This window comes from Desmodus rotundus, chromosome 13 (genome assembly GCF_022682495.2).
Source record: "Desmodus rotundus isolate HL8 chromosome 13, HLdesRot8A.1, whole genome shotgun sequence".
Classification (NCBI taxonomy): domain Eukaryota; kingdom Metazoa; phylum Chordata; class Mammalia; order Chiroptera; family Phyllostomidae; genus Desmodus; species Desmodus rotundus.
This window is the reverse complement of record NC_071399.1, coordinates 73,660,285-73,686,346: the sequence shown is the minus strand read 5'-3', so window position 1 is coordinate 73,686,346 and position 26,062 is coordinate 73,660,285. Positions and strand designations below refer to the sequence as shown.

Genomic DNA, 26,062 nt, shown 5'->3' with positions numbered 1-26,062 from the left:
CGATTTCTCTTCACGGTCAGTTCATTTCCCTGAGAAGGGCCTTTATTACCCATGTACCTATTAGGTCTGCGTCTAAAGCCTCCCGAGCGACGCCAGCACCTGAGTCCGGGACTGCTGTACACCGGTGTGTGAAGGCTACGGCTGCGGAAAATGGGCAGAAGGACGGAAAACCAACTAAACGCCAAGGAGACTGGCTGACGGTCTCAACGCACCCCTCTGCCAGGGTCCTCGGGATCCCTAAACTCAGCTTTGAAAGAGACCTCCTTCCTCTAAGATCTGTTCAAAATGAAATGCAATCCTCATATTCCACATAATCAGCCAGCATCACCGATACACCCCGTACGAACATGGGTTAGAAATATGGGTTCCAGTTTAAACACTTATGTTTCTGAGCATGGGTGGTTAAACGCCTTCCCAGACTCACCTTTGATCGGGAGACCTCTGTCTGTGGTGAGCTTCTCCCTTCACCAAGCTCAGACATTAAATCAGGGCCAGATGTTGAAGACAATGTGGCGTTAGAAGTGGCAGCCTGGTCCTGGGAAAGAGATGAGAAGGCGGGGGTAGGAGAGGGCAACCTCATCACACCCTCTCCTGATGTCAAGGTCTCTCTTTCACTGAAGGAGCTGGAAGCAAGCTGGCTTGGGTCAGACTTTTGCACAGAGGTGCTGACCAAACTGTACTGAGTTCTCTGAACGCCGTCTACGTCTCCATTATACTTCCAGACGTCATCCATCTAAATAGGAAACATCATTTTAAACTTGGTGTTGTTATATTTCTGCTTTAAAATGTATACATTAATATTTTTAAACTATTAAAGTAGCATAGACGTCCCACATGAGAGCTTGGAGTACCTCCTTTCACACCAACAGATGTGCACGTACATAGGAAGAGGAGAAGCTGTTTTCACAAAAGTGTTTACGTTATAAACAGACCTCTGAAGCTTGTGTTGCTCATTTACATCAGTCCGGGTCAAGAGATACGACTGTGCTCTTTCATTGTTGAATACTCTATAGTATGGTATCTACAATTTACTCATGTGATATGCACCGAATGTTGTTTAAAGTTTCTGTAACTTCCAAAAAATATTGCAACGAATACCCACACATCTGTATAATCAGAATGTTTATTTTTATAGCACAGATTTCCAAAAGTAGATTTGTTGGAACAAAAGGGATATATAGAGAGAGATTTTTAAAAGATTATATATATATAATCTTTATAATTATATATATAATTGTATATATTAAATCTTTTTAAAATTATAGCAATAAACTCCCAAAGTGATATACAGGGTCTGGCACAAATAATGCCCCTTTTTAATTACAAAATCTTTTATTACAAAATCATAAGCATGTAATTCCGAAACATAACAATATCACACTCAAGCACACCATGTGACATTTTAGATGAAATGTTCCAATTATGTCCATCTCATGTGAGACATTCATGTACCTTGCCAATCACACCCCAGCGGGCGGCACTTCTGCCGGGCCCTGTACAAGAACGCCTCTTTCTCGGCATCCTTGTCGACGGTAGACTTTTTGAATCTGATGGGTGAGAGGTACACCTCGCACTTGTCCTACTGAGACTGAACATGCACCTGGGTGCTTTATGTTATCAACCATTTAAATTCCCTCTCCCCTGAACTTGCTATTCACTTTCTACTATTTATCTTACCCTTAACAATCTGTAGGACCATTTTAAATCTTTAGGATATTGGCCCTATATCTATAATACATTTTACTAATATTTTTCCAAGTGTACAAACTATCTTTTGACTATGTTAAAAGCGTTTGTCATATAAATTTAACTTTTATGTTTTCAAATATGCCTGTATTTTACTTAAGATAATGCTTAGGAGTTTCCTGGCCAGTTTAGACAAGCTTCCCTCACTTCAATTGTTTTAATTTTTTTCTCTTTTAGACTCAATTGACATTGATCTTAGGACTGTATTGGTTCCTTTAACATAATTAAAGTGAATATACCCACTTTCAGGTTGGTGGTACTGCTTCATTTTCTCAGATCATATGATTCCATATTCTGTGTATTTTTAATACCAATAGAAATAGAAATATATATGTAATTTTTGAACATGAGATACATTTTAATAACTATATTCAAACAAGTTCTAATGAAGAGGGAAATGAGAAAAAATAGGAAATTGTACATAAGAACCTAAAAATGTTTAGGTTACACCATACGAAATTGCTGTTTTATAAATCTAAGAGAACTGACTACTGATCAATTCATATAGTTAAACCTAATACTTTACAAAAACTATATTTGAGAAAATCTGATACTAAAAAATTAATGCTCTGCCTTGGACTGTAACTTACTCATTCTTCAAAATGTATTAGCTCTACTTTCATTGAATTTAAAGCTTAATCAGTTCTGCATCATTGCTTTATTTTAAACATTCAATGTCTATTGAATCTATATTGGCTAAAATTAAAATCGTGTTATGTATATTTTATACACCAAGTGTACATAACTCAAACTTCTGCACAAGTACACCAACACTTTGTTCTTGAGAAGAGAGTCAATGAACTGAGAACACATTTTTTACCGTGTAGGATCTCGGGAGCGATGAGATTCCCCTTGACTGAGAGCCAAAAGGTCTCGGTGTGACCACAGATGTCAACCTGGCTGTATCAGTTTTCTGGTAACTTCTGGGGAGAGAAGCTGAAATGCGAGTCGACTCCAAGTGTGTGCTCAGTGAATGCAGAGAAGACACAGACGCCGGGCGCTGCTCTTCCACGGGGCTTTTCGGAGGACGCTGAATTTCAGCTGGCAGAGTGTCCTCTCTTTTCACCAAAGTTGTAGAATCTTGTTCAGGAATTTCTGTAGGAAAAGTTGTTGCCTTCTCTTCTACTCTCTCACTCTGGGGACTTGCTTCTGACATCGTTAGAGCTGGGGGAAGCTTGTCTTCATTCAGTACATCACCATCAGAATATATTCTACTCCTTGATGTAATCGTAGATGTTTGATTTCGTGATTCCCTTAGCAGAAACACACCACAACCGCAAAGTTATGCATTTATCGTACAAAGGTGGAGTGACAGATCTTATTTTGGTAATTAACATATAAAATGGACTGGGAAAAAAAAGACTACCCACTGCACACAATAAGCAACACAATAGGAACAGAATATGAGGAGAAACACATGCAAATTTTTTTGCCACACTAAGAAATATTATAAGAGTTTGATTTTTTTTTCCAGGGATATTTCACAGGGATATTTTTAAGTTGTAAAGATATTTTAATAGAAAACTAATTTTAATAAGGAGTTATTCACCAAATTTATCCACAAGTTTATAACGCTTCCAAAATTGACCTATAACTAATTGTCTGACCACCAGTTTGAGCCCTCCAGTGATGCAGTTTCCTTGTCAGCACTGTATTTCTGGTATATGATTTATAATAATTTAGTAAAAGTAAAAGACTGCAAAAGACACAGACTTCCTTTAAGATCAAGTTTTTATATGGCTTCATACAGCTTCATAGAATTTGCATGGACAATTATTACAGATTACAAGTCACCATTCAAACTTACGGAGAAGCTGAGGAAACAGTTTCATCTCGAGCATTTTGTGAGGAGTAACTCTCAAGCTAACGGTGCTGCATTTAAGTGAGTGAAACTGTGTTTACCATTGGCTTCTAGGACACAAAGGAGCTTTGTTGCATTTCACCCGACAGCACGTTTCCTTTCTGATACTTTCCTTAAAGCGTATTTGCCATCTCCCTCACCTGTACATGGCCCAAGGTTTCCCGTAGTTACTGCTCCACAGGAAATTTTAATTTGACCTTTTATTCTGTTATGTTGTATTGCAAAAGACAAACCCTTTCAATTTATTTTTATATGGTCTTTCTTTAAAACACAATTTTCATTATACCCCTAAAACATGAAAAAGGACTTTATTATATCTTACACAATTCTGAAGGAGAGGTGGTTTTATTTGACTATTCCATTCCTAAATTCATTTAAAAAGGAGAAAAAAGTTTATCTTCTGCACCAAATACAGCCAACACCACCCACTTCTGCCTGTGAATATTCAATGTAAAATGAAGAAATAATGCATATCTATTTAGCATGCATTTGTTTTGCTAATCCGAGTCACTATTTATCATAGCAATACTGCGCTGTTTCACTGAGAAGCAAAATGCTGAAAGCCTCATCGCATACTTGATGACAGCTGAGTATTGGTGCACACGTAAATCACCCTCCACACCCACACAATTTCTGTTTCTCACACTGGCCTCTGCAGCCACGAGATCCGTTCAGCCTTATTACCTGTCCTGCAGCATTTCCTTAAATGTCTTAGAGCTTCTCTCGGATTTCTCAAGCGCCTGCTTTTCAATTTCTTCCCTTTCTTCTTTTTTCTTCTGCAAATCTGAAGTGTAGCTTTTTCGGCGATCCTTCCATTTTGCAAGGTCCTGACGGAAGAAAATCACATCACACAGGCATACCTGAATTTCTACACACCCTCTGTGGCAGTGAGGGTGCGCCAGAGTGTCCCATTACATAGCTGAAACTATTCCCTCCCACTGGATGCCAAGGTGCCCTAATTTTGCTTTTTATAGCCAGCGTTTCTGTACCAAGCCTTTATCTCATGTGTCTGCCTAAAAAACCTGACCTAATAAGACAGGCCCCATTTTTGTTTTCCTACCTCCCTGCCCATTTCACAAAGAAGGCTAAATGCTTGTAATTAGGTGCCAGGTCAGAAAGATCGGGAACTGTTTCAAGTTCATTTTCATCCCACTCCCATAACCTGGCTGTTACATGAAATGCCACTTTTTCACAAGTGAAACTGGAAAAGAAATATGAGGGCAAAATGGTGAAGCGTGGGTGCACACTGGATCTTCCATTTAACAGACCCCAAGCTCAGTCCCTCTTTGAGGTGGGGGGGCTGCCCACACACAGATAACCAGATGCACTTCCCCTCTGGGAACTCTCAGTGTAGAAGGAAAGACAGACCTGTAAAACTGAGGGTTCAACCATGAGTGAGATAAAATTGCTGAGGGAGTAGGGGTCCAAAGGAGATCCCACCTCGGGCAGGGGACGGGAAGGCTTTACTGGGGAGGCCAGACTCAAGTACACGACTTCAACGCGGGTAAACTTCAAGTAAGGACGGGGCACTTAAGGAAGATCACACAGGAACACATGGACACCTGTTTCCCCTATTTCTAGGAATGTACGTCTCACCTAGCAGGGTGAGCCCAGGGCAAGTGACCTAATTCAGCTTTAAATGAGCCCTCGCAGTCTAAGCTGGTGCTAACACCCAGGGGTTTAAGGCATTTTGAATGGTACAACTTTTCTCGATGTCTCCAAAACAGAGAAATCCCATACTAAGAACTGCTAGCGTCATTCCAGCCCAACTAGAAGCCACCCAAGTTCTCAGACTAAAGAGAATCTCACCCCCAGGTCCTGTGAAGCTAAATTTGGTTTATACCCTTTGGGGGCAGATTCTGCTTTAAAAACAGCCTGAAACCAATATGCACAATTTCCAGAAAGAACAAAAGCAGTGTGCATTTTGTCCTATAGGATAACAAGCATGACTTTTTATCTGACTCAACCTAATGGATAAGTCCTCAATACTTAATTATTTTCACACTCAAAATGTTACCATGTATTTTGGCAAAGAGACATTGAATTACTGTTTCCTGACAATTCAATTGAATTCCCAACTAAAACAGCCACTTGAATATTGAAATGTAGCCACAGCAGGGGTTTCTTCTTCATTACTTAGACTTTAATTCCTTCGAAAATTAAGATTCACTCTCCCTGGCCCTTTTGTTCACGCTACCACTCACTGCTATTACCATAAAGATGTCCTCAAACTGCTTTGGGATCGCTCTGTATAGTTTATTGTGTTTCTTTACACTCCTTGGGTTTATAACAATTACCCCTTTCAAAATAGGTCAAGCTTTTTCTCTGCAAGGACAGAGATACAGATTAAGTCAAAATTCACAGAAAAATCTTGATATATGACAGCTCTGTGAAAACACCTAATTTTGACTCATTTTATATAATTACTCTTACAACCAAAATTTTACCCTGACTTATAGTTCATACTTCTTATAAATCTCCTCTATTAACTCAAAGGACCTGTTCCTCCCTCCACGCTGATGCCAAGAAAGACTCGGGGGGCTGGAGCCCCTGACCCTCCTCTGCGCTCCCAGGCCCTGAGCAAAGTTCCTTCCACGAGCAGCGGTAACAGTCCTACCCTGAACTCAACCACCGAAGCAAGTCAACAAGTTAGCAACCTGCAAGGAAGCAGCTTCTCATACTCAAGAACTTGAGAATATTAGATCAACACCTTATTGTATTTTTCACAATGGATCTTAAAATACACAACAGTAATCAACCAAAAAGGCTTCAAATCTTTTTTAAGGGGAGTTGATCACATTTTCTACAAAACTGAGTTCTTTAACAGCAAGGAAAATTCTCTCGAGTATACCGACTTTCTTTTCAGGGGAGCAAAGAGCAGTCAAACACACACACTTTCCCCGTCTCCCCGTCTCCCCGTCTCCCAATACAAAGCATACTCACATCCTGCCACTTCTGATCTTGTTCTTTTAGTTGGGATTTTATTTTCTGCATCTCCTCGTAACGCAGCTGACGCCAGTTCTGAACATCCTCTGCGCTGACATCACTCATGGACTTACTCCTATAACGAAAACGCCCTTGGTAAGCAAGGTTCACATGACCGGATTTAAGGTCAAAACTGGAAGGTTGGGCTTATACTCGGAAATTCCATCTAAATTTCTGCCGTACTACCTAGACGCTTTAGTGATAATATCACAGAAATAGCACTACAGAGATAAATGGTGTTTTTCCAAAACGCAGAAACAAGAGCCTCGCACCAACTCAAGTGTGAATTCTTTCACAAAATGGCTAAAGGAACGTGCACAAGTCTGAAAGAATAAGCCAGTGTTCCTATCTACAGTGCTCTATGCATCCAAGAGTTATTTCAGAAAAAAATAATAATTATTAGTCCCCAGAATCATTTGTCTTTACTTTTCTGACTCTCCCCAAGATAACCTTGTAAGGTTTGGCTGCCTTTTCTGGGCACTTATTAAATAATTTAATGATTACCTGATATTTTCTCCTCAAGTTCAATACCATGAGTAAATGTGCTGCTTTTTCTCAAGGATTTTATGAGACCTGCCCACCGCTGCACTGGACTTGTTCTCCAAGCCCCACACCACAGGTGGCTCCTAATACCCAGTTGTAATACGGCCTCTACAGTTCTCTTTTTTATTAAGGCAGCTTCCATGTCTTACATGGGTGACCCCTGCCATGAGGGTGGACTGATGGTCAGCTCTCTCAGACTCAGTCTAGAGGAGAAACCAATGAGTAGGGTGGGTGTTGGACATGATGCCCCTAGGTGCTATGTACATGCACCTAGGAAGAAGTGGGGTAAGCTGCCCCAGAGACAGTGAGACTGGGAAAAAAGAGAGAAGTCGGATCTGAATACTGAAGAGCAGGTAGGAATGAGTGAAGGGAGAGAGAGACAGAGCTTTTAAAGGTGGGATGCCCAAAATGCTCTTTCCTACAAATCTTTCACAATGTACTCCTGATTGTATTCCATTGTAAATAACACTGTGTCTCCTTCTTGGGCCCCTAAACTTTGCCTTCCCCAAGATTTTGTCATCATTACATTTCTTTTTCCTTTTTTTAAAGATTTTATTTGTTTATTTTTAGAGAGAGGGGAAGGGAAGGAGAAGAGAAGGAGAGAAACATTAGTATGGTTGCCTCTCCAGTGCCCTTAATGGGGACCTGGCCTGCAACCCAGGCATGTGCCCTGACTGGGAATCGAACCCACGACCCTTTGGTTTGCAGTCCAGCACTCAATCCACTGAGCTACACCAGTCAGGGCACCATCACTACATTTCTTTTATAATATGCTTGCCCTTGGCTAGCTCACAAATTCAATTATGACCTCTATGCAAATGACTCCCCAAATCTATATACCAGGGCAAATCCCCTCCTTTAACTTAATTACAATTGCTCATTAGATTAACATCTCTGCATGGATATCCCTAAGCCCTAAATTGTAAAAGGACCAACTGAAAGAATATCAAATAGGATTTTGTAAACAGTAACTCATGAAACATATGGCTATTGTTGATGTAGCCAAACTCAGTCCTGTCCCCAAACCTGCTTTTCCTCCCATAGCCGTGAGTGGTGTAACCTGCCCTCCAACCATCCACATTTGAAACCAAAGAAGCATTTTTAACCTTTGCCTCTCCCTTCTTCCTACTTTCAATTAGTTATCAAGTCCTCTTACTCAGTGTCTTTTTTTTTTCCATTTCTCCTGCCAACACCCTAGATCAGAGCACAGTCAACTTTTACTTAGACCTTTGAAAAAGCTTCTTCCATTATCACTCAGCCTCCAGATGCAGCACAGGTCTTTCTTGAACTGTTCCCTCCTCTCAAAAGCCCTTCATCAGTACACATGCCATTTTAAATGCCCCTCTGTCCTCAGGAATCCTGCTAGACTAACCTGCAGATGGGTATATGCAACTTCCACTGGAGTTGTCTAACAGGCAACTCAAAATTAATTTTCCACAGACCAAACACATGATTGTCCATCCTACACCCTGCTCATCTCCCGTCTTCCTCATCTCAATAAAAGTCAACCCCAGCATTGCAGGCTGCAGGCCAGAAATCCTGGAGCCATCCTGGACTCCTCTCTTCTCTCACACATACGTGGTCACTGATCCCACCAGCAAATCCTGTCTCTAGGATACAACCACTTCGCACCACTTCCACCATCACCACCCTGGTCCAGGCCCTCCTAGCTCTTGTATGTATTATTGTTATTACTACAATAATTAGTCTTCCAACTCTTCCTGACCAACAATGTATTCTTTTCAAAATCGCAATCAGATCATGGTGTATGTCTACTCAACACCCACCAGTTCCTTCCCATCTCACTCAAGTTAAACACAGGTCCCACCAAGACTTACAAGGTCCCACCGTGACCTGGCCCCTGCCTACTTCTCTGCACTCATCTCCTGAAATGCTCTCCCCCGCTTGCTTGGCTACAGACTCCTGCCTTCCTTGTTCATGCTCAAATATGAGCTCTTCACCCAAATATCCACAGGGCTTAACCTCTCACTCCCAGGCACCTGCTTAAATGTTACCTCAGCGTTTCCTCCCCTGACCATCCTACAAAAGATAGCAAATGTCCCTCACCTCTGGCTCACCGTGTTCTTTACTCTCCTCCACAGCATATATTGCCATCTGAAATGTATGTTTATGTAGATATCCCCTGACTTGTCCTGTAAAATTACAAAGCAGGAGTTCTGTCTGGGTTGCTTGCTGCTATAATCTGTGCCCAAAGAATACCCAGCCCATGGTAGGTGCTCTTAAATGTATTAATGATCTAGATAATATTCTACCATTTTGATACAGTCTTCCCAGCTGTTCCACACCAAAAGCGGTCTCTCCCTTCTCCCAGCTCCTCTAGTGCTGTGTGTAGCTCTACCTGTCTCGTGGTATTTAAAGCTCAGCGTAGGTGCATACAGTGTGTGCACAAGCGTGCACGTTGACTTACTCCCTCACGGGTGCACACGTTGCTTGGAGGATACGCTCATTTAACATTCGTGGTAAGAATGAAGAATGTGTTATCACATTTAATCAAGCAAAAAAGCTTGAAATGTCTCTAATTTTCTGTGAGACTTTATGACTCCTCCCCCAAGTTTTACAAAGAAAGCTTTATAGGATTTATTGAGGAATACTAAAAAATTACATACAGGAAATATATGAATTTAGATATGACATTATATATTGATCTATTAATGTAATATTACTTAACTGGGTATGACTACATAAAACTAATTTATGGGAATTTGAGGATATAAATTCACTTAACTCGTAGCTGCAAAGAATAAGGCTATTTCAGCTAATACTGTAACAGACTCACTAGAAGGAGGCAATGAAAAATTTCAAGAGCAGGGCTCGAGGGGAATCTGGATAGTTAAAACATGCAGTTACATACACTCCAGAACGAAAATGCAATGTAAATATTATAATAATCTTTTGGGAGGGGAAGGCTGGATGGTCTTAACTGGCCTAGACATGTACCCCAGTGTTCTTTGAGCCCTCCTCCTCTGCACCGCAAAACCTTAACTGATGTCTTTTCCGAACACACACTCATCACGGGCAGAGGCGATGTGGCCCTCAGAGAGCCCACATCACAGAGGCTGGTACACACGTGATGCCCAGCGTGAACACGTGAGGCCAGCGCCGTGCACAGCAGACAAGTCCCAGCGTAAGGCAGCAACGTGAGCTCCGCGGGTTCCCTGCCGTGCAGAAAGTTACCGACACTACACGAGCCTGAGCGCTTCCCATAGAGGCTGAGCCAGGCCCTGCAAGGATGCAGCGGTGAGGACTCCGGGCCTGGCCCCTGGCCCAGCACCAGCTTTCACCCCCCCCACCTAACATCACTTCACTCCTCTGAGCCTCAGCTTCTCCTCTGCTGATCAAGGAAGGGGTTGTCAGGGGACGTGGCACAGGTCAGGTTATGTCGACTGCATTTCAATAATCACCTGGTGCTATGCACCAACTACTCATTATATTTATAGTTAGTTATATTTACTAAGGGAAACATAACTGTGTGGGATCTTCTGAAAACTAACTTCCAAAGCAGTTTCAAATGAGAGAGGTCACCCCAGGCCACACTGATAAAATCTAGAACTTTCGAAGTGCAGGAGTGTTTCAGCCAGATCGGGACGAATTCTTTCTTTCCTTATCAGAGTTAACAGCATAATAAACTTCTGAGGCCTCACCGGGTGCCAAGCAGCCTAGTGGATTATCTCATTACACAGAACCCTCAGTCCGGTTCTGCCACTCACCGCGGGCCGTCCCTGGGAGAGCCGCAGTGTCTGCTTCTCTTTCTCGGTGTTTCTAAAACGTGTATGACACCCACCCACCGGTCCACCTCACAGAAATGAGACAAGCACCGAGACCGTCCCAGGAAAACTGGGAAAACTATAAAAGACTACACAGCTCTAATATGTCTTGTAGATTGAATTACTATTCATTAGCCAATCACAATTCTTACAATTCATTTACTTGTCCCCTTTGTATTTGGAAAGGCTTCAATTTAGAATTACATTTGGATATTTTTTTTAAAAAACAGGTCTAACGTGTTGCATTTTCAGCTGAATAGAAAATTTTAAATAGCACTTAGAGTAGAGAAAGAAAGAAGGGGAAAGAAGGTATACATTATAAAACAGTATTACTAAAATCTTACACTCTTCTCCCATGATGCTACTTGACTGCTACTCTCCTGGAACTTCTGGACTTGTGTTATGATGCTCAGTTTTAGAACATTTATAGATAATCATCTAAGGAGAAAAGTATTAAAGAGGACCAACTCATAGCAAAATTTCCTTAATATAAAAACCACTGATAACCTTCTGGGGCAAACAGAAATTCCATGACACTAAGTTAGGGGGCCGGAACCTTCACAGGAAGATACCAATATACTTCTTAGTGTACCTTCAAATACAGGATGGGGCAAAAATAGGTTTACAGTTGTAAGTATGCAAAACACAGCTTATCCTTGTATTAGTACTTATTAATTATCCTATTATTATCCATATGAGCAACTGTAAATTTACTCTGGCCCATCCTGTATACCTCCATTAGGTGTTGTAGGAATTCTCTAAAGAGCAATCAATACTAAAACCTGGGCTCGAGGCTTTAGAACTACCATAAACGAGAATGACAAACAACGTAAAAGAGACTTTTCAATGACAGGTGTATAGCCCAAGTCAGGGTTTCCAGGTAAGCCAGCAGTTCTGTTGACGCTTCGGGGCCAGAAGATTATGTGTGGTCGGGGGCTATCCTGCACACTGAACGACAGTTAGCAGCCCCCCCGGCTATAAAGGCACTGGATGCCGGTGGCAACACCTGTCTTCTCAACAGCCCACCCAGCGTGACAATAAAAAATGTCCGCAGACATTGCCAAATGTCTCCTGAGGGCAAAATCCACGGAAAGCAACTCACATCAACTGTATCTTCCTTTTCTTCTTGGTGTCTATGTGTCCTTACAGTTCTGAAGGCAGTTTTAGCCCAAACCCACAGGTGAGACATAGGTATCTTAGTTGCCTTTGATCACAACTTCACCTTGAATCAATATTCATTTCCAGTGATACTTGGCAGCAGATTCAGTGGCTTAATCATATTACAAAATTGTATCTGTATGCCCTTACACATTTCTGCCATTAGAGCTCCCGCCAAGAAGCATCATGACCGCATTTTCAAATGTCATGAAGCCATACAAAGTCCATGCAACATGAAAGCACACGTGTGAGGAATGACTGCCCCATACAAAGCGTCTTATCAACACTAAACAAAGTGACAGGTGTTAAATGCCAAATAAAAAGCAAGCCAGAAATTAATAATCCAAGACTTTAAAAGGTAATACACATTTCTCTTCAGCCAGGTCCTTACCAAAAAGAAAGCATTCATTATCGTTCAACCACAGGATATTGAACAAAAATGATTTCCTAGGTAAGTATTCCAAGCAATGGACAAGATACATTATGTCCAGAGAAATGTCACCCAGAAGTATCAGTTCTTTTACATTTATAAACACTTATAAACATCTTTATAAACATGAAACAAGTTCCAGATTAGAAGCCCATATTCCATTCAAATTTTTTGCTTTCAATGCAAATCAATTTAAGAAAAATATTGGTAAATGACAGAATATAGAAAAAATACCATATAATAGATTTTGATCCCAGTGGCCTAAAATGCACTTGAGTTTTGCGGACATATTTCTATGCGTGTTTCTTTCCGTTATTTGACAAGGCAAGCGTTATTCATCAGTCTCAATTTACAGACAATCTTTCTCTATTTGTGTTGTAACCTTGGCGCCAAATCATTTTTAAAACAAGTACGGTACTATGCAAGCAACAATCTTGAAATAGTCTACAGGAGGCATTTGCTGCCACTAGTGATAGCCCAGAAAAATCCTTAGCCTTCTGAGCCTTGGCATTTGGTTTCTATCTTTTCTTAACCCGGTTATATAATGTGTCCCTACAGAGGAACATGTACAGCCATTGAAATAGCTGGACATGTGTACATCCCTATCAAGACTTATACTCAGGGTACTTGCATCTCCTTTAAGAAAAACAACCTGTTTACATTCTCATGTCTTATTTACCAATGAAAATTCTTCTGCAAGTTATCACTCAAAATGCTTGAAGCTGCAAAGAGATTTTTTCAAGATGAAAACAGCATTTGCATGATGAATCAAGGCTAGCAGATGCTTAAGCATCGTGCTGAAGTTGCCACACTCATCCCCACTGATGAGAATACCTGAAGCACTTGAGGAGCTGGAGAGGAGTAACGTGCCCTTGCGTGGCACATTCACAGCACGCTGGGAGCCTGATTTTTAAAATCAGTGACTGAGAAGTACTCGCAATTAGTTGCCCGTGGTTCAGTTACACTTTTCACATCCAGAATGGTTATATTGCTTTAAATAGCAATTTTAGTAACTTCCAAGGTCTCTACACTATCAAATTATCCAAAGCTATCAAAATTAGAGAATCTTAGAGATAAAATAAATCCCAATATAGAAAGACACTTAGCTACTAAGTCTTAGGCCTTAAAATTGAAATACTTGATTAAAAATCAAGATTAAAACATTAACACACTTAAGTTTGCTTCTTGCTCAAAAATATTAACAGTTAGATTCACAATGTTACAAAAACTCTGGTGGGAAATATTTATATGGAGCCACCTGGTTATTTTTCATTAGGAATAAATTATTCTACACAGTTAGTATGTCGTGTAAGTAAAAGTGGCATTTACTTTTAACTCTGTCCTTCTGGAAATGGAAAATATTTCCAGAAAGTTATATTTGTGTAATAATTTATGTCTACCTGGTGACTAAAAAAATTTTTTTAAGTGGACAATAATTAAGAATTAATTATAAATGTGGTCCTTGCAATAATATTGGAAACTGCCAGGATTTTAATTTTTGCAATTTTGGCAGGCCAACTTGACCCTGTAACAGAGCAATCTTGAAAATGTTTTGAACTCCTACTAAAGGAAGACTAATGGCATTCACCATCCAAACTGAGAAAGCACCCGTGAGGTAGAAGTATGTAGATAATGCCAGCTGTGTATGTTCCAACCCCAGAGTAAATGCTAATATCCGCTTTCCAACAAGGTTTTCCTAGGGTACAGTTATATGGTTTTCAACATCCAGACATAAAACTTTAGGCCTGTAAGTACTAATTCAAATACCAAAATAAATATACCTAACCCTAGGTGTGAGTGCTTCTGCTACTTTTAATCAGCTTCTTAAAGAAAAAGGAAGAAAACAAGGCCTGAACGTTGAAGTTCCGATCAAACAATCCCATTGCTGTGATGCAGCGAGCATGCAGCGGGCACTCGGGCACGTCACCTGAATTAGGCTGCTGAATTAAGGAAAACTCCCCAGTTTAAATCTCATGCACAGCCCAGAGCATCCCCGTTTAGCGGCAGGCCAGGAGACACGTGCAATGACACATTACGCAGAGGACAAGCAATATGCAGAGATTTCTTTTTCACTGCAAACCATAAAACTTACCCATTCGCACCATAAATCTTTTGAAAGAGTCTAAGAAATCAGAAAACCAAAAATTAAAATCCATTTTTCCCAGTGCGTTACTTTTTTAAACAGTCAACATTTTAAACTTGAGAGTCTAACAAGAGATGGACAAATCTCAAAAGGTTGCTTCTTCAGTCCCGTTCTTGATCATGTCTCAAATCCTCATTGACCTCATATCTCAAGGAATTCACACTAAGCAAGATAAAGAGTTTCCTGACTTAGCTTGAACTAAAAAATCCAAAACAAAAAGCTTTCTGTTGCCAGGAACTAATAAAAAGTTAGATTTGCATCTACAAATTTTATTCAACCTAATCATATTTGTCCACCCCAGAGTTCAACCAACTGAACATTCATCAAACATCAAGTTGCATAACACAAGCATAAATGTGTTCATTATTATAAAAATGGCCATAATTACAGACATGTAAAACTTAGCAGACAGCAAATAACATTCATGCATTTTAACAAAGTTTGCACTGAACTTTAAACTATAAATTTACAAAGTCACACACTGATAGTCCAAGAAACCTAGGTCAAAAACAAAACCCAAAATCAAGTTAAATTAAACTTGCAATGCCACATTTTAAGGGAAATTTTTACACAAAAATCACACACTCCAAAATGAGAAGCACATAAAACCAAACTACAACCAGACTGTTTCAGAAACGCCTGGACACGAGAATAAAAATCTATAAATGGAATCGGAAAACATTTTCATGAAACACCACATTGCGGAATAGTACCACAGTTTCCTCAAGGCCAAAGGCAAGGATTGTGTGCACACCTTCTTAAACTGGCCTCAAAGAGCTGATTCAGAGCTGTGCAAATATGGAATTTCACTTTTTCCATAACATGTGCAAGGCTTTCTCAAAGCAAAATAAATTTTTAGAGGATGCTTCAAATGGCTCATGACATGCAGTCGGGCAATGCTGGTACAAGGCCGCCCTCTCACACAAGAAAAGTTACACAAGACCATCCATTACAAGCAACATCCTCGCAGAAACACGCTCTGACCTCTCCACCATCAGCCGTTTCTTGTGCCTAAGCCTGCTGGCCTCCCGGATGGCCTCCCACTTCTGTAAGTCCGCCTCACTGCAGGGCCCAGGGGTGAAGCTGATGGGAGGCAAAGGGGTCCCCAGCTTCCAAGACTGGATCTTGCGAGTGAGCATATCATCTTTCTTCTGCCGATACGAAGGAACTAATACTCTGCAGCTATTGCTTTTTTCCTTGGATGGGCATGTCCTTTCAAGTACACAGAGAAATTTTGCTTGAATTTCCGGAGGAAGAGTCCAGGGTTCAGGGAAAGGAACTGGTTGGTACCTATCCGGGGCCCCCGACAGAGGCACCTCTTTCTTCTGTGCTGGAATTCGGCGAACAATCATGTCATCTTTTTCTAGATCTGGAAGTACAATTTCACCTTCCCTACACTGCAGAATTATATCTCGCTCTACAGGATCATCTTGCTCAGAAAACCTTCTGAAGTCTTCGAAAGCCCGGAAAACACAGGGATTGGCATGGAAAGCCCCAGTCTTTCTGACAAAGAAATCGTCATTCTCCAAGTCAGGATCAAGGAATGACATCTCAGAGTCACCTCTTCCAGACCCTGATGCATACGAGACATTCTTCCTGCGTGTTATGAGCCTTGGGCCAGCAGTCGGATCGATTTTGACATTTGTTTCAGAAGACAAGATGTCATCAGAATACGTTTGGAGGGCCTGAAGTAATAAAAACTGACTGAAGCATAGAAAAGAGAAAGGAAGGGAGAATCTTATTAAGTTTATGAAGGAGAACAGGTCATTAGGTAGCAGAACAACTAGCCATTATTGTTTTATTGTAGGGGGCATGGAAGGGACTCACGTGGAAGAAAGACTAGCATGTAATGCCATCCCCTGTGACTTTGCTGGATACCACTTAAATAAACACGAGCAGAGTGTGCTTCTCAGGAAAGGTGGGCACCATAAAGGCCAAGTGATGGGGCTAGAACAAGGCAGACTACACACACCTCCCTTTGATACAACACAACACTCGCTTTCACCTCTCCCTCGCTCCATGAGCCACAGTGACCTCCTTCTCATCCCAGAGAAGCAGCCATGACCTTGGAAAGGTGTGAGTTGGTCGTGAAGCACTGCATGCAGGAGGCACCGGCAGGAAGCAGGAATTTAAAACTACAATGCTCTAAAGGTAGCTAAAAGACCCCGATGGCTCTCTCCTTTGCATCTTCCCACCAGACCTGCCTGTCCTAGTGTTCATCTAAAAGTTATTTTCTTTTGCTACATCGCCACGCAAAGCACAACTGTAAAATTAGGTCCACTTTCCCAAAAGCCTTTTAGAAATGGTTTTCCCAAAGAACTGACTATGTCTCATGTGACTCTATACTATCTTATATGTAATTCTGTTAAAGAATATTTAATCTTATAGACTCCCAAGCTTACGTGCCCACACAGAAAGCAATTATATTCTACATGATGCTGCTATACTAAGTAGTGAGTGAGGACAGTTTCCTGATCCAGCACATCAAGGTCAGAGGTTAGCGGAGCAGCAGAAGCTGGCACAGGTGCTGCAAGCCAGACCCGACGCGGGAAGGCGTGCGCAGGCACGGGCACCTGGGCTCATCCGAGGCACCGCTGGTTCTCCCGGCTGCATGGGTGTCCCGCGTGCTCCTGGCTCGGTGGGTAGCTAGTTCCATCAAGAGTGAACGTCTTTGGCAGCTGCTGTCTAGCCTACGCTCTGCTTTTTGTATCCTCCTAAAGAGGGCAGAGCTTCTGTCAGAGCCTGAATCCTCCTCAGAGCCTGAATCCTGCCTACCGTGGAACGAGGCAGAGAAAAGGAGGAGAGAGGGAAGAAGACAAAGAAGTGGAGAAAAATATAACTGAAAAGTATGTCGAGCTATGACTATGTATAGAAAAGGGCTCGTGACGATCCACATCCCAAAAGTGAAACTTAAATGGCTTTTGTTTTTCAGTTACAGCGGTCCTACAGATGTTGGAGGGAAGCTAACCTGTCTCTTGTAAAAAGCACGCCCAGAATGCACCCCAGCCAGGGTCCTGAGTGAACACTGGGCTGACAGAAACATGCATGAAGACAAACCTGAATCCCTGAAATTCTTTATACCATGGTTTGTAAGTTTCCCTTTTTATTCTTTTCCAGTTCACATCTTCTGGGATCCAACATTTGGGAAGAAACTGATCAAAAGCATTTCCAGGGTTTGGCATGATGGGACTTAGCTTTCGCACATAAAGATCATCCTTTACAATGTTGGGTATGCTTGTCTTTTCTTCTTCCTCCTCCAAGTAACAAGAGGAGACTGAAGTTTCTTGTACTGTTGACCAGTGCTCCACGTTTGTGCCCCAAGTTCTCCTCTCGTTACTGTTCAAAACATCCAACCAGTTAAGACATCGTGTGAGCAATTTGTGACAATACAGAAGACATGCTTTCTGGCTCACAAAGTTTATACTACTGTGAATGAAGCAAATTAATTTCCATTGTCATCATCACAGCTCCTAGAACAAAGTTTAGGCATTATCACGGCATCTCAATTTAATCAGAGCATAGCTTGATATGCAAGGGCCAAAGACAATAATGTGTTAAAAGAGACAAACTGCACACAACTTGGAGTGTTACTTTATGTATTAAAATAAACAGAATAGACCTTGGGATCCAGGAGATATTTTTCTAACTTTTTCAGTTTGTATACCCGGTAGCTACTGGGTCAGGAGGAGAAATACCTGCGAACAAGAGCGAGGAGAGAGTGCTTTGGAGATGAAACTCTCTGGCCTCTTTTTCACTTGGAATGTATGGTTGGCTAAGTCATCCAAAACAACATCGGGCAACCTTTCTTTACCCATCCACGAAGTCCGGTCCACTTTCAGAGCCATAGGCCTCCTCCTGATGGGAAGCTGGATTTGAAAAGCCACACCCTGCTCTGCTACTTTGCTGAGAAATCAAAGGATTCTTTCGTGCCCACTGAGGATCAAGCAACACAGGGGGGCAAAGGGGAAGAACAACAACAAGCAGAGCTCACAAGGCATAATCATGTCATCCAGGAAGCCAAAAGACACCACTAAGGCCAAAGGGGGGCGTCTAAAAAAAGAACCGGCAAATCATATGCTGACATTTTAAAATGGAAGAAATATCTTAAAGCTATGTCTAACTAAAAAATAGGAAAAAAAAAAAACATTTTCATTAATGAAGTTTAAAACCTTATCTATGTTTAGGAACCATTGCTTTTACCACATTTACATATCCCAGCAAAATTTACAAGCATAGGAAATTTTAAAACTCAATGATCAGATCACATCCCAGTACCTTGGAAATGTTCCATCTGCTTCTGCATAGACTGGACTTGCCCAGCTTCTTCTGTTATCCTCATTTTTGTCCGGCTTCTTCTTCCGCAGGGGTGCCGGCATATAGGTTGGCTGTCTGCTCTTGTTGGGCAGGAAGCGATTGAATGGTAAAGCGGACTTTGGTTCAATAGCCGAAATCCTTCGATAGGACATATCATCTTTATTAAAATCCTGCATTTTGAATGTAAATTCAGAATCTGTGTCACTCTCGCAACCTACAAAAGAAGGCACAAGCATTGGCTTCAGTCTCCAGATCATCCGTCTACCGGAGCCCACGCAGCATGCCTGCTCTGCCTTTCCCTTGGAAACCCAGCGCTGCACTGCTAACTGCGGGGAATATTTTTAGAAATTTGTCATGAAGTTGTGATAAGATCCATTAGGAGGAACTGGCTTTGCATACTGGAGGCGTGTGTGGTACATTCTTTCACTGTGGCACACCCTAAGCAGAAAAAGTCCTGATTTACAGCTGAACCCCTTTCTCCTTAACCTTCTTTGCCCCCGTAATTTTTCAAAACTTTGCTGATGGCATACATGTCAATAAAACCTAATAATACAAGTCAATAAAAGACACTTAAAATGAGATATACAAGGAATATATAAAGTAATAAAATGAGATATACAAGTAATATAAAGTAATTCTATTTTAATTTAAAATAAGGCACGCAGCCATCTAAAATTTCTGTGAGGCAAGAAATAAGAGACGACATAGAAAAAGAAGCAACAACCACAAGAGATCTCAGAGAGGTTTAGCAGATCCTTCTGAGACACCTATAAACACGAATCACACGTTAGATATGAGATTGGACCAAGGGACTTCTACAGCCCCAAAGGAATGTCGAGTTCATACCTAAATGACAACACAGAAGTCAAGGCTTTTTTTAAGGGTGGCCATGAAATAATATGTTTGATACAAAGTTATTTAATCTCAAATTCAAAAGAATATGCTGCAATACACCTCAAGGGCAGCCTGATGCAAATATAATCTGTTCTCTTAAAAATAAGTAAATAAGTGTGCTCTTTTAAACATGGGAAGAAAAGAGGTATAGAACACTACTACAGATCCAAGCTAAGTTGTCCCCCTTCCCTGCCCTTTTTTCCTTCCTGCATCTGCGTATTTGTGAAGAAGTGTGCTCCTGTGGCTTGCTCCCCACCAGGGCTCTCTGAGGTGGCATAGTCCCTGAGCACCTGCGAAGTGCGAGTGCTCAGCACAGCACACGGCACCTGCAGGGTTAGCCTGAGCTAAAGGCGGCCTTGTCCCCTCCTGCCTCCCTGGCAGGAATCTACAGTAAATAACACTGAGAAGGGCCCACAGGAAGTGGTTAACATCCAGCTATGCGACCTGAGCCCTGAACAGGGAAAAGGACGGGCATGGCGAAACGGGAGAAATTTAAGCAGCTCTGGCCAGGAGGACTTATAGTCAATAATCTGGTGCTTGATTTGTTTTTACTACCTCCCAAATAAACAGTACTTTGTTTGGAAATGAGAGAAACGTCTTAATTCTTGCCAAAATTTATACATGTAAAATCTTTTACGTATTTATTTCTTTATATTTCTTTTTTAGAGAGAGAGGATAGGAGAGGGAGAGACAGACAGACAGACAGACACATTGATCTGTTGTTCCACTTATTTATGCATCTATTGGTTGCTTCCTACATATGCCCTGACCGGGGATCGCGATCAAACCTGTGACCTTGGCATATCGGGACAACGCTCTAACCAACTGAGCCACCCAGCCAGGGCCTGTCCATGGAAAATCTAAAATACACAAAGAGATTATTCCACTCTGGAATTTCTTCCCTGCTTTTATTGAGATACGACTGACATAAAACGGTGTGCATGTGTAAGGTATACAGAATGATCTGACTTACAAATACTGTGAAATGATTCCCACAGTTTAGTTACCATCTGCCATTCTCGTATAGATACAAAAGAAGTAAAATTTTTTTCTTGTGATGAGAACCCTTAGGATCTACTTTCTAAACACCCTTCCTGTACACCATACAACCGTGTTAACTACAGTCATCATGGTGTACATGACATGAATTTTTAAAGTTAATTTTTTTATTCTTGAGTCTAGCAGAGAGCCTAAAGAGTAGGCAAATGTCCTTGATATAAAGGTTTCATATAAAGCTAAGGAACTTGACTTTGTAATTTTGTTAACCTAAAAACATTATCCCAAGTTGTGGTGATGATCAATTTTGGACAGTAACCTAGTGGATAGCAGAATTTTAATCACACACTAATCACACACAAAACGGCTTACCATCCTGGTGGCCCCAGGGCTTTTTATTAGCCAGTAGTTATAATTACCAAGTCATCACTTCCACACTCTTTAAACAAGGTCTGTAGCTCCTTTCCCAGCATCAGTTAGCAGGGTGACCGTGGCCCTCTGCTTTTAGTCCCATGTTCCCAGCACCCAGTTCAACGAGTAGCTGAGAAGACTTCGATTCCACGCCACGCCGCCACTGCACCTGAACTATCGGGGGTCTGCATACACCCACAATGTCTCAGTCTTCCTCCCTTTTCTTGTTTGTTGGCCGGATATAAATGTAAACTTTAAATGGTTTAGCTTTTTCAGTCAAGACAAAGTAATATAATGACTTCAGGATTTCCGCCTGTTTTTACAGCTTTAATCACTTAGATAAATTATAAATCAGATTCATGTCCTTAAAACTAGAGTCATCTAGACTATGGAAGGGTCACACTGAAATAGCAAACAGCCAAAAGTGCAGCAGTATTACAGAGGCCAGCTCTTCAGCAGCCATCCATATTTTTTCATTGTTAATATTTAAATAAAAGCCAAAGAATTCAGAGGGGTTTGTGACGGTGCTAACAGTTAGCTGATTTTTATTTTTGAAAGACAAATTCATTGTACATTGCATTTATGTAAATTTACACAAGAACAGCAAATAAAGATTGAATTCTAGTTAATGATGTGCATGCAAAAGTATTTAGGACGAGTACAATTTACTCTAAAATGCTGCATAAAATAAGATGGATAAATTAACGCATAGAGAGAGGGACAGGTATGTGACAATGCAAGTTTAATAAAATGTTATAACAGAGTTAGGTGGTGTGTATACAGGTGTTCACTGTGAAGTTCTCCCAAACTTTGATGATGTTTGAAATTTTTTATAATAAAAACATTAGAAAAATCACTTGGTGTTAAAATAATAATCAAAATGAGCAAGTAAAATTTCTGACGCTCTAGCACAAACTCACAACAAGAACTCTCAATGTTTTTCACATTAGTGATGGAAGCACAGAAATGTTTGAAGCAATTTCACTCATGGTTTCAGTCCAGTCAAATCTGAATTGCTAGAGGTAGACAGTCAGAAATTCCTCATACCACCCAACAGCCAAGGGAGTAAGGCTTGCATTTGCATAACTGATTTGACCATAATATTGGTATTTGGAAAGAAGGATTCCCAAAGCAGAAGGATTTTCATTAACATGTTCCTTTCACACTTATTCTGTCCCGGATTAGCTCTGGCGCCCTGACTGAAAAGATGCTTTCTAACACCATGCTCACTGTTGTTACTCAACCAAAGTTTAACATAATATTATATCATGATAGCTATCAATCGCTTCTTCTCTTAGAGGTCATTAAAAAGACGTTTGTCCAGTTTATTTTTCTTCTTGAGAAACTTTTTTTTTTAATCTTTTGGGGAGAAGTAAAAGAAAGAAATTAACTTAGGAACTAGAACAGACTTTTTAGAATCTTTCTTTATGTTTAGATATACCAGTTAATAGGCCTCATAACCACAGATGATTAAACTTGAATCTGGAGAGAAAAGAATCAAAATATATTATCACTGATAAAACAGGTCACAGTTAACTGTCTCCTCGTGTCTTCTCTTAAAACAGGAAGAAAAAAAGCGAAGCCGTCACCCCTCTAGTGGTGATACAATGAGGAAGGATAAACTGTTTTAAAGAAAATTACGCTTAGGCCCTGGCTGGGTTGCTCTGTTGGTTAAGAGTGTCATCCCGAGGCACTAAGGTTGTAGGTTCGATCCCTAGTCAGAGTACTATGAGAAGCAACTGATGAATGCATGAATCAGTGGAACAACAAATTAATGTTTCTCTCTCTCCCCCCTCCTTTTTCTCTAACATCAATAAATAAATTTTTAAAAATTACATTTAAATCTCTACGAAAATCTATTTCTTAGTGAAATTGTTGCCTCAATAGTCTTCACCCCATTTTTCTACTGTCTCCCATTTCCAGTTTTCTTTTAACATGAAAACAAATAGAAATAAATTGACAGTCAAAAACGCAGCTCACCTTCACGTCCCCCCCTCAGTGTGGTATCAGACGAGCAGCTGGTGAATGATCTAGACCCCAAAGAGTCCAAGCTTTCAAAGGAATCCTCTCTCTTGTGGTTGCTCGGAGGGACAGGAAATTCTCCCCGCTCAGCACTCCAGATGTCACCGTAACCACTGTCCCTGCCACTTCTTTTCGGGCAGCTGGAGTCTTCAAGCGCCTAAAATAATTTTTTTACAGAACAATGTGTTAGCATAAAGTCCCAGCACCGTAAACAGTCATTACTTGTTTGTTTGCACAGCTCAAGTCGTGCCTCGTGGGCCAGGTGAGGCAATGAGATTTCCCTGTCAATCAAAAAAAATCTGATTAAGAAAATCAGAAAATAAATCTCTTTTCCCAGAACTAATACAATAGTTAGCCCTCATGGAACAGTAAAGAGGTATTCAATATTATTTAATAAAGTAATAATATTATTTAATATTATTTAACATACACGCATGACCCATGGACACGGACAACAGTGTGGGGACTGACTGAGGGAGTGGACGGGGTGGAGTAGAGGGGGCAACAGGGGAAAAACTGGGACAACTATAATAGTATAAATAATAAAATATAATTTTAAAAGATATATAGAAATATGGCAAATGTCATTAATCATCAGTTTATAAATTAGATAAAACTCACTCAAAGCAGGTGTTTTTAACTAATATTCCCCTATGAAAGTAAATAGCAAAATACAACTAAACCTTTTAAAAGTGGGATTTAAGTAAAATTTCAAAAGCCTGTAGCACAGTCATGATGCAGAGTAATAATCAATGAATAGCAATAACTCTAATATTTTAGTATGGTGAATGTAACTGTTATTATAGTAAAAACCAGGAATGTTCCCTTCAGATGGCTTTACTAAAAGAGACAGTTTAAAAGACCTAGGGATTCCCAAGAAATAAATGTAACACATGAACTTTGATCAAATCATGATTCACATAAAAAAGCTATGAAACGGAGTTGGAAAATAATTGGGAATTTTCTAACATGAACTGGACATTACATAGTGGGGACTTTATGAATTTTCTTAAATATATTAGACATCGTAGCTGTATGGAACAATCTCCATATACAAAAACATCTTACTTTTAAGACATGAATACTGAGTATTTAGGGGTGAGAGCTCTGCAATTTACTTTGAAATGATTCAGGAAATAAAACAGATGGATGAATAGATACATAAACAGATAAAGTCAGTATAGGACATTTTTAATAATTGAATCAGATGGTGGTATATCTTTGTCATGTTCTTTCCATTTTTAATTATGAACATTCTCAACATATCGAAAAGTTGACAAAAGTATGTTTACAATGAGTAAGCAGCAGCTGTCTTGGGCATACTTTCGGCTAAGGCTGGATTTGTCAAGTGTTTGAAAAACCAGTAACGTCTAGTAGACTCATGTGAGCTTGTCCCGTGCTTTGGGTGTCTCAGCTGACATCCCGCCAGGACAGCGCAAGCAGCTACTTGTACCCCATTCCCAATCCGATGGGGAAGCTGGGCCTAAGGCTGGTACCATCTAAATATGTGTCAAAGTATAAAAAGATTAAAAATTTTAAGTGAATCTTGTGATCCACTAGGTTTCTCAGACGTGCCTGTTATAGCCTTAGGGTCCTCAGCACACAGCGAGATGATTTTTGGCCTCATGCTGTTAAAGTTATGTAAAACAGGCCACCACGGTTACATAAGAACCTGGGTCTGCACTTGGTGCCTCGTTCTGTAGGACTTCACTCTGACAAGCCGCCTAACTGAGTCACCTCCAACTCATAGGGTGACTCAGGTGCAACAGCTTACCCCAAGTATTTTTTTAGCTGATATCTTGGGTTGGCCCTAAGCATTATTTACTTAAGCTGGAAAGTCTGATGAACACAATGGTTTTGATTTTCAGAGAATAGATGCAAAACAGGTCACAGAGTTGCACACCTCTTACGGCTATCCCAACTCCATAATAATGGAATGGAACCACAGCTATAGTTTTTAACTCTCAAAAAGTTTTTACCTACTCCCACGGCTGGACCCTGGTGACAGAAGACAGCCTTTAATAGATAAAGCATTCTCAGCACAAAGACTGTACCAGGATTATCCAGACTCAGTCAAACTGCCATAAAAAGCACCAAGGGCTTCTAAGAGTAATACAGAATCCAAAGTCCCATGTTGCTGTTTTTTTAAACATTTTTTTAAATCCTCACCTGAGGCTATGTTTTTATTGATTTTAGAGAGAAAGGAAGGGTTAGAAAGAGAAACTTCGATGTGAGCGAGAAACATCCATCAGTTGCCTCTCGTACACTCCCTGGCCAGGGATTGAACCTGCAACCCAGGTATGTGCCTGACCGGGGATCAAACCCACAACGATCTTGGTGTACTAGGACGATGCTCCAACCAACTGAGCCACCCAGCCAGGGCCCATGTTGTTTCTAACAGAATGTTTTCTCAGCTGAAATAACCAAGGCAAAGCTCTGGCCATGCCCAAAGCCCTCTGCACATTCTTCCATCAGTCTTACCCTCCTCCGCTGCAGGGACTTATCTGCTCATCTGTCTCCAGCGGCAATGGTGCTCTACGAGGATGGGTCCTTTGCCTTGGGAGAGTGGTTTCCCAACACCTGGTACAATGCTTGTGCATGATAATACCTCAACTATTACCCGAATTAACTGTTTCAAGGAATTTGAGTAGAGTGCTATAAACTCTTTACAATTCAAACATAATAAAAATCAAAAAGGAAGACCTGAACCTCCTAGGCTATATAATCCCACCTTTCTACAATGTATGTGGCGGAACTCGGGCAAAACTAAAGAT

The 26,062-nt window shown here is 40.8% G+C and overlaps 1 protein-coding gene across 16 annotated transcripts in view; it reads right to left on the bottom strand.

Moving 5' to 3' along the window:
* LMO7 (LIM domain 7) overlaps positions 1 to 26,062 on the bottom strand; it is a 136,821-nt gene that overhangs the window by 31,814 nt on the left and 78,945 nt on the right. For 5 of the 16 annotated variants that reach the window (XM_071220172.1, XM_071220173.1, XM_053916351.1 and 2 more), the window contains exons 6-15: positions 23,247 to 23,445; positions 18,927 to 19,179; positions 17,709 to 17,987; positions 17,225 to 17,422; positions 15,636 to 16,355; positions 14,601 to 14,630; positions 6,551 to 6,668; positions 4,292 to 4,434; positions 2,567 to 2,999; positions 425 to 733 (exon numbers count right to left, since the gene is read on the bottom strand). In XM_071220172.1, the coding sequence (XP_071076273.1) occupies positions 425 to 733; positions 2,567 to 2,999; positions 4,292 to 4,434; positions 6,551 to 6,668; positions 14,601 to 14,630; positions 15,636 to 16,355; positions 17,225 to 17,422; positions 17,709 to 17,987; positions 18,927 to 19,179; positions 23,247 to 23,445 (2,682 nt within the window). The remainder of the gene's footprint in view (positions 1 to 424; positions 734 to 2,566; positions 3,000 to 4,291; positions 4,435 to 6,550; positions 6,669 to 14,600; positions 14,631 to 15,635; positions 16,356 to 17,224; positions 17,423 to 17,708; positions 17,988 to 18,926; positions 19,180 to 23,246; positions 23,446 to 26,062) is intronic. The other 11 variants (XM_053916353.1, XM_024569019.3, XM_053916354.1 and 8 more) reach the window with 5 other exon arrangements.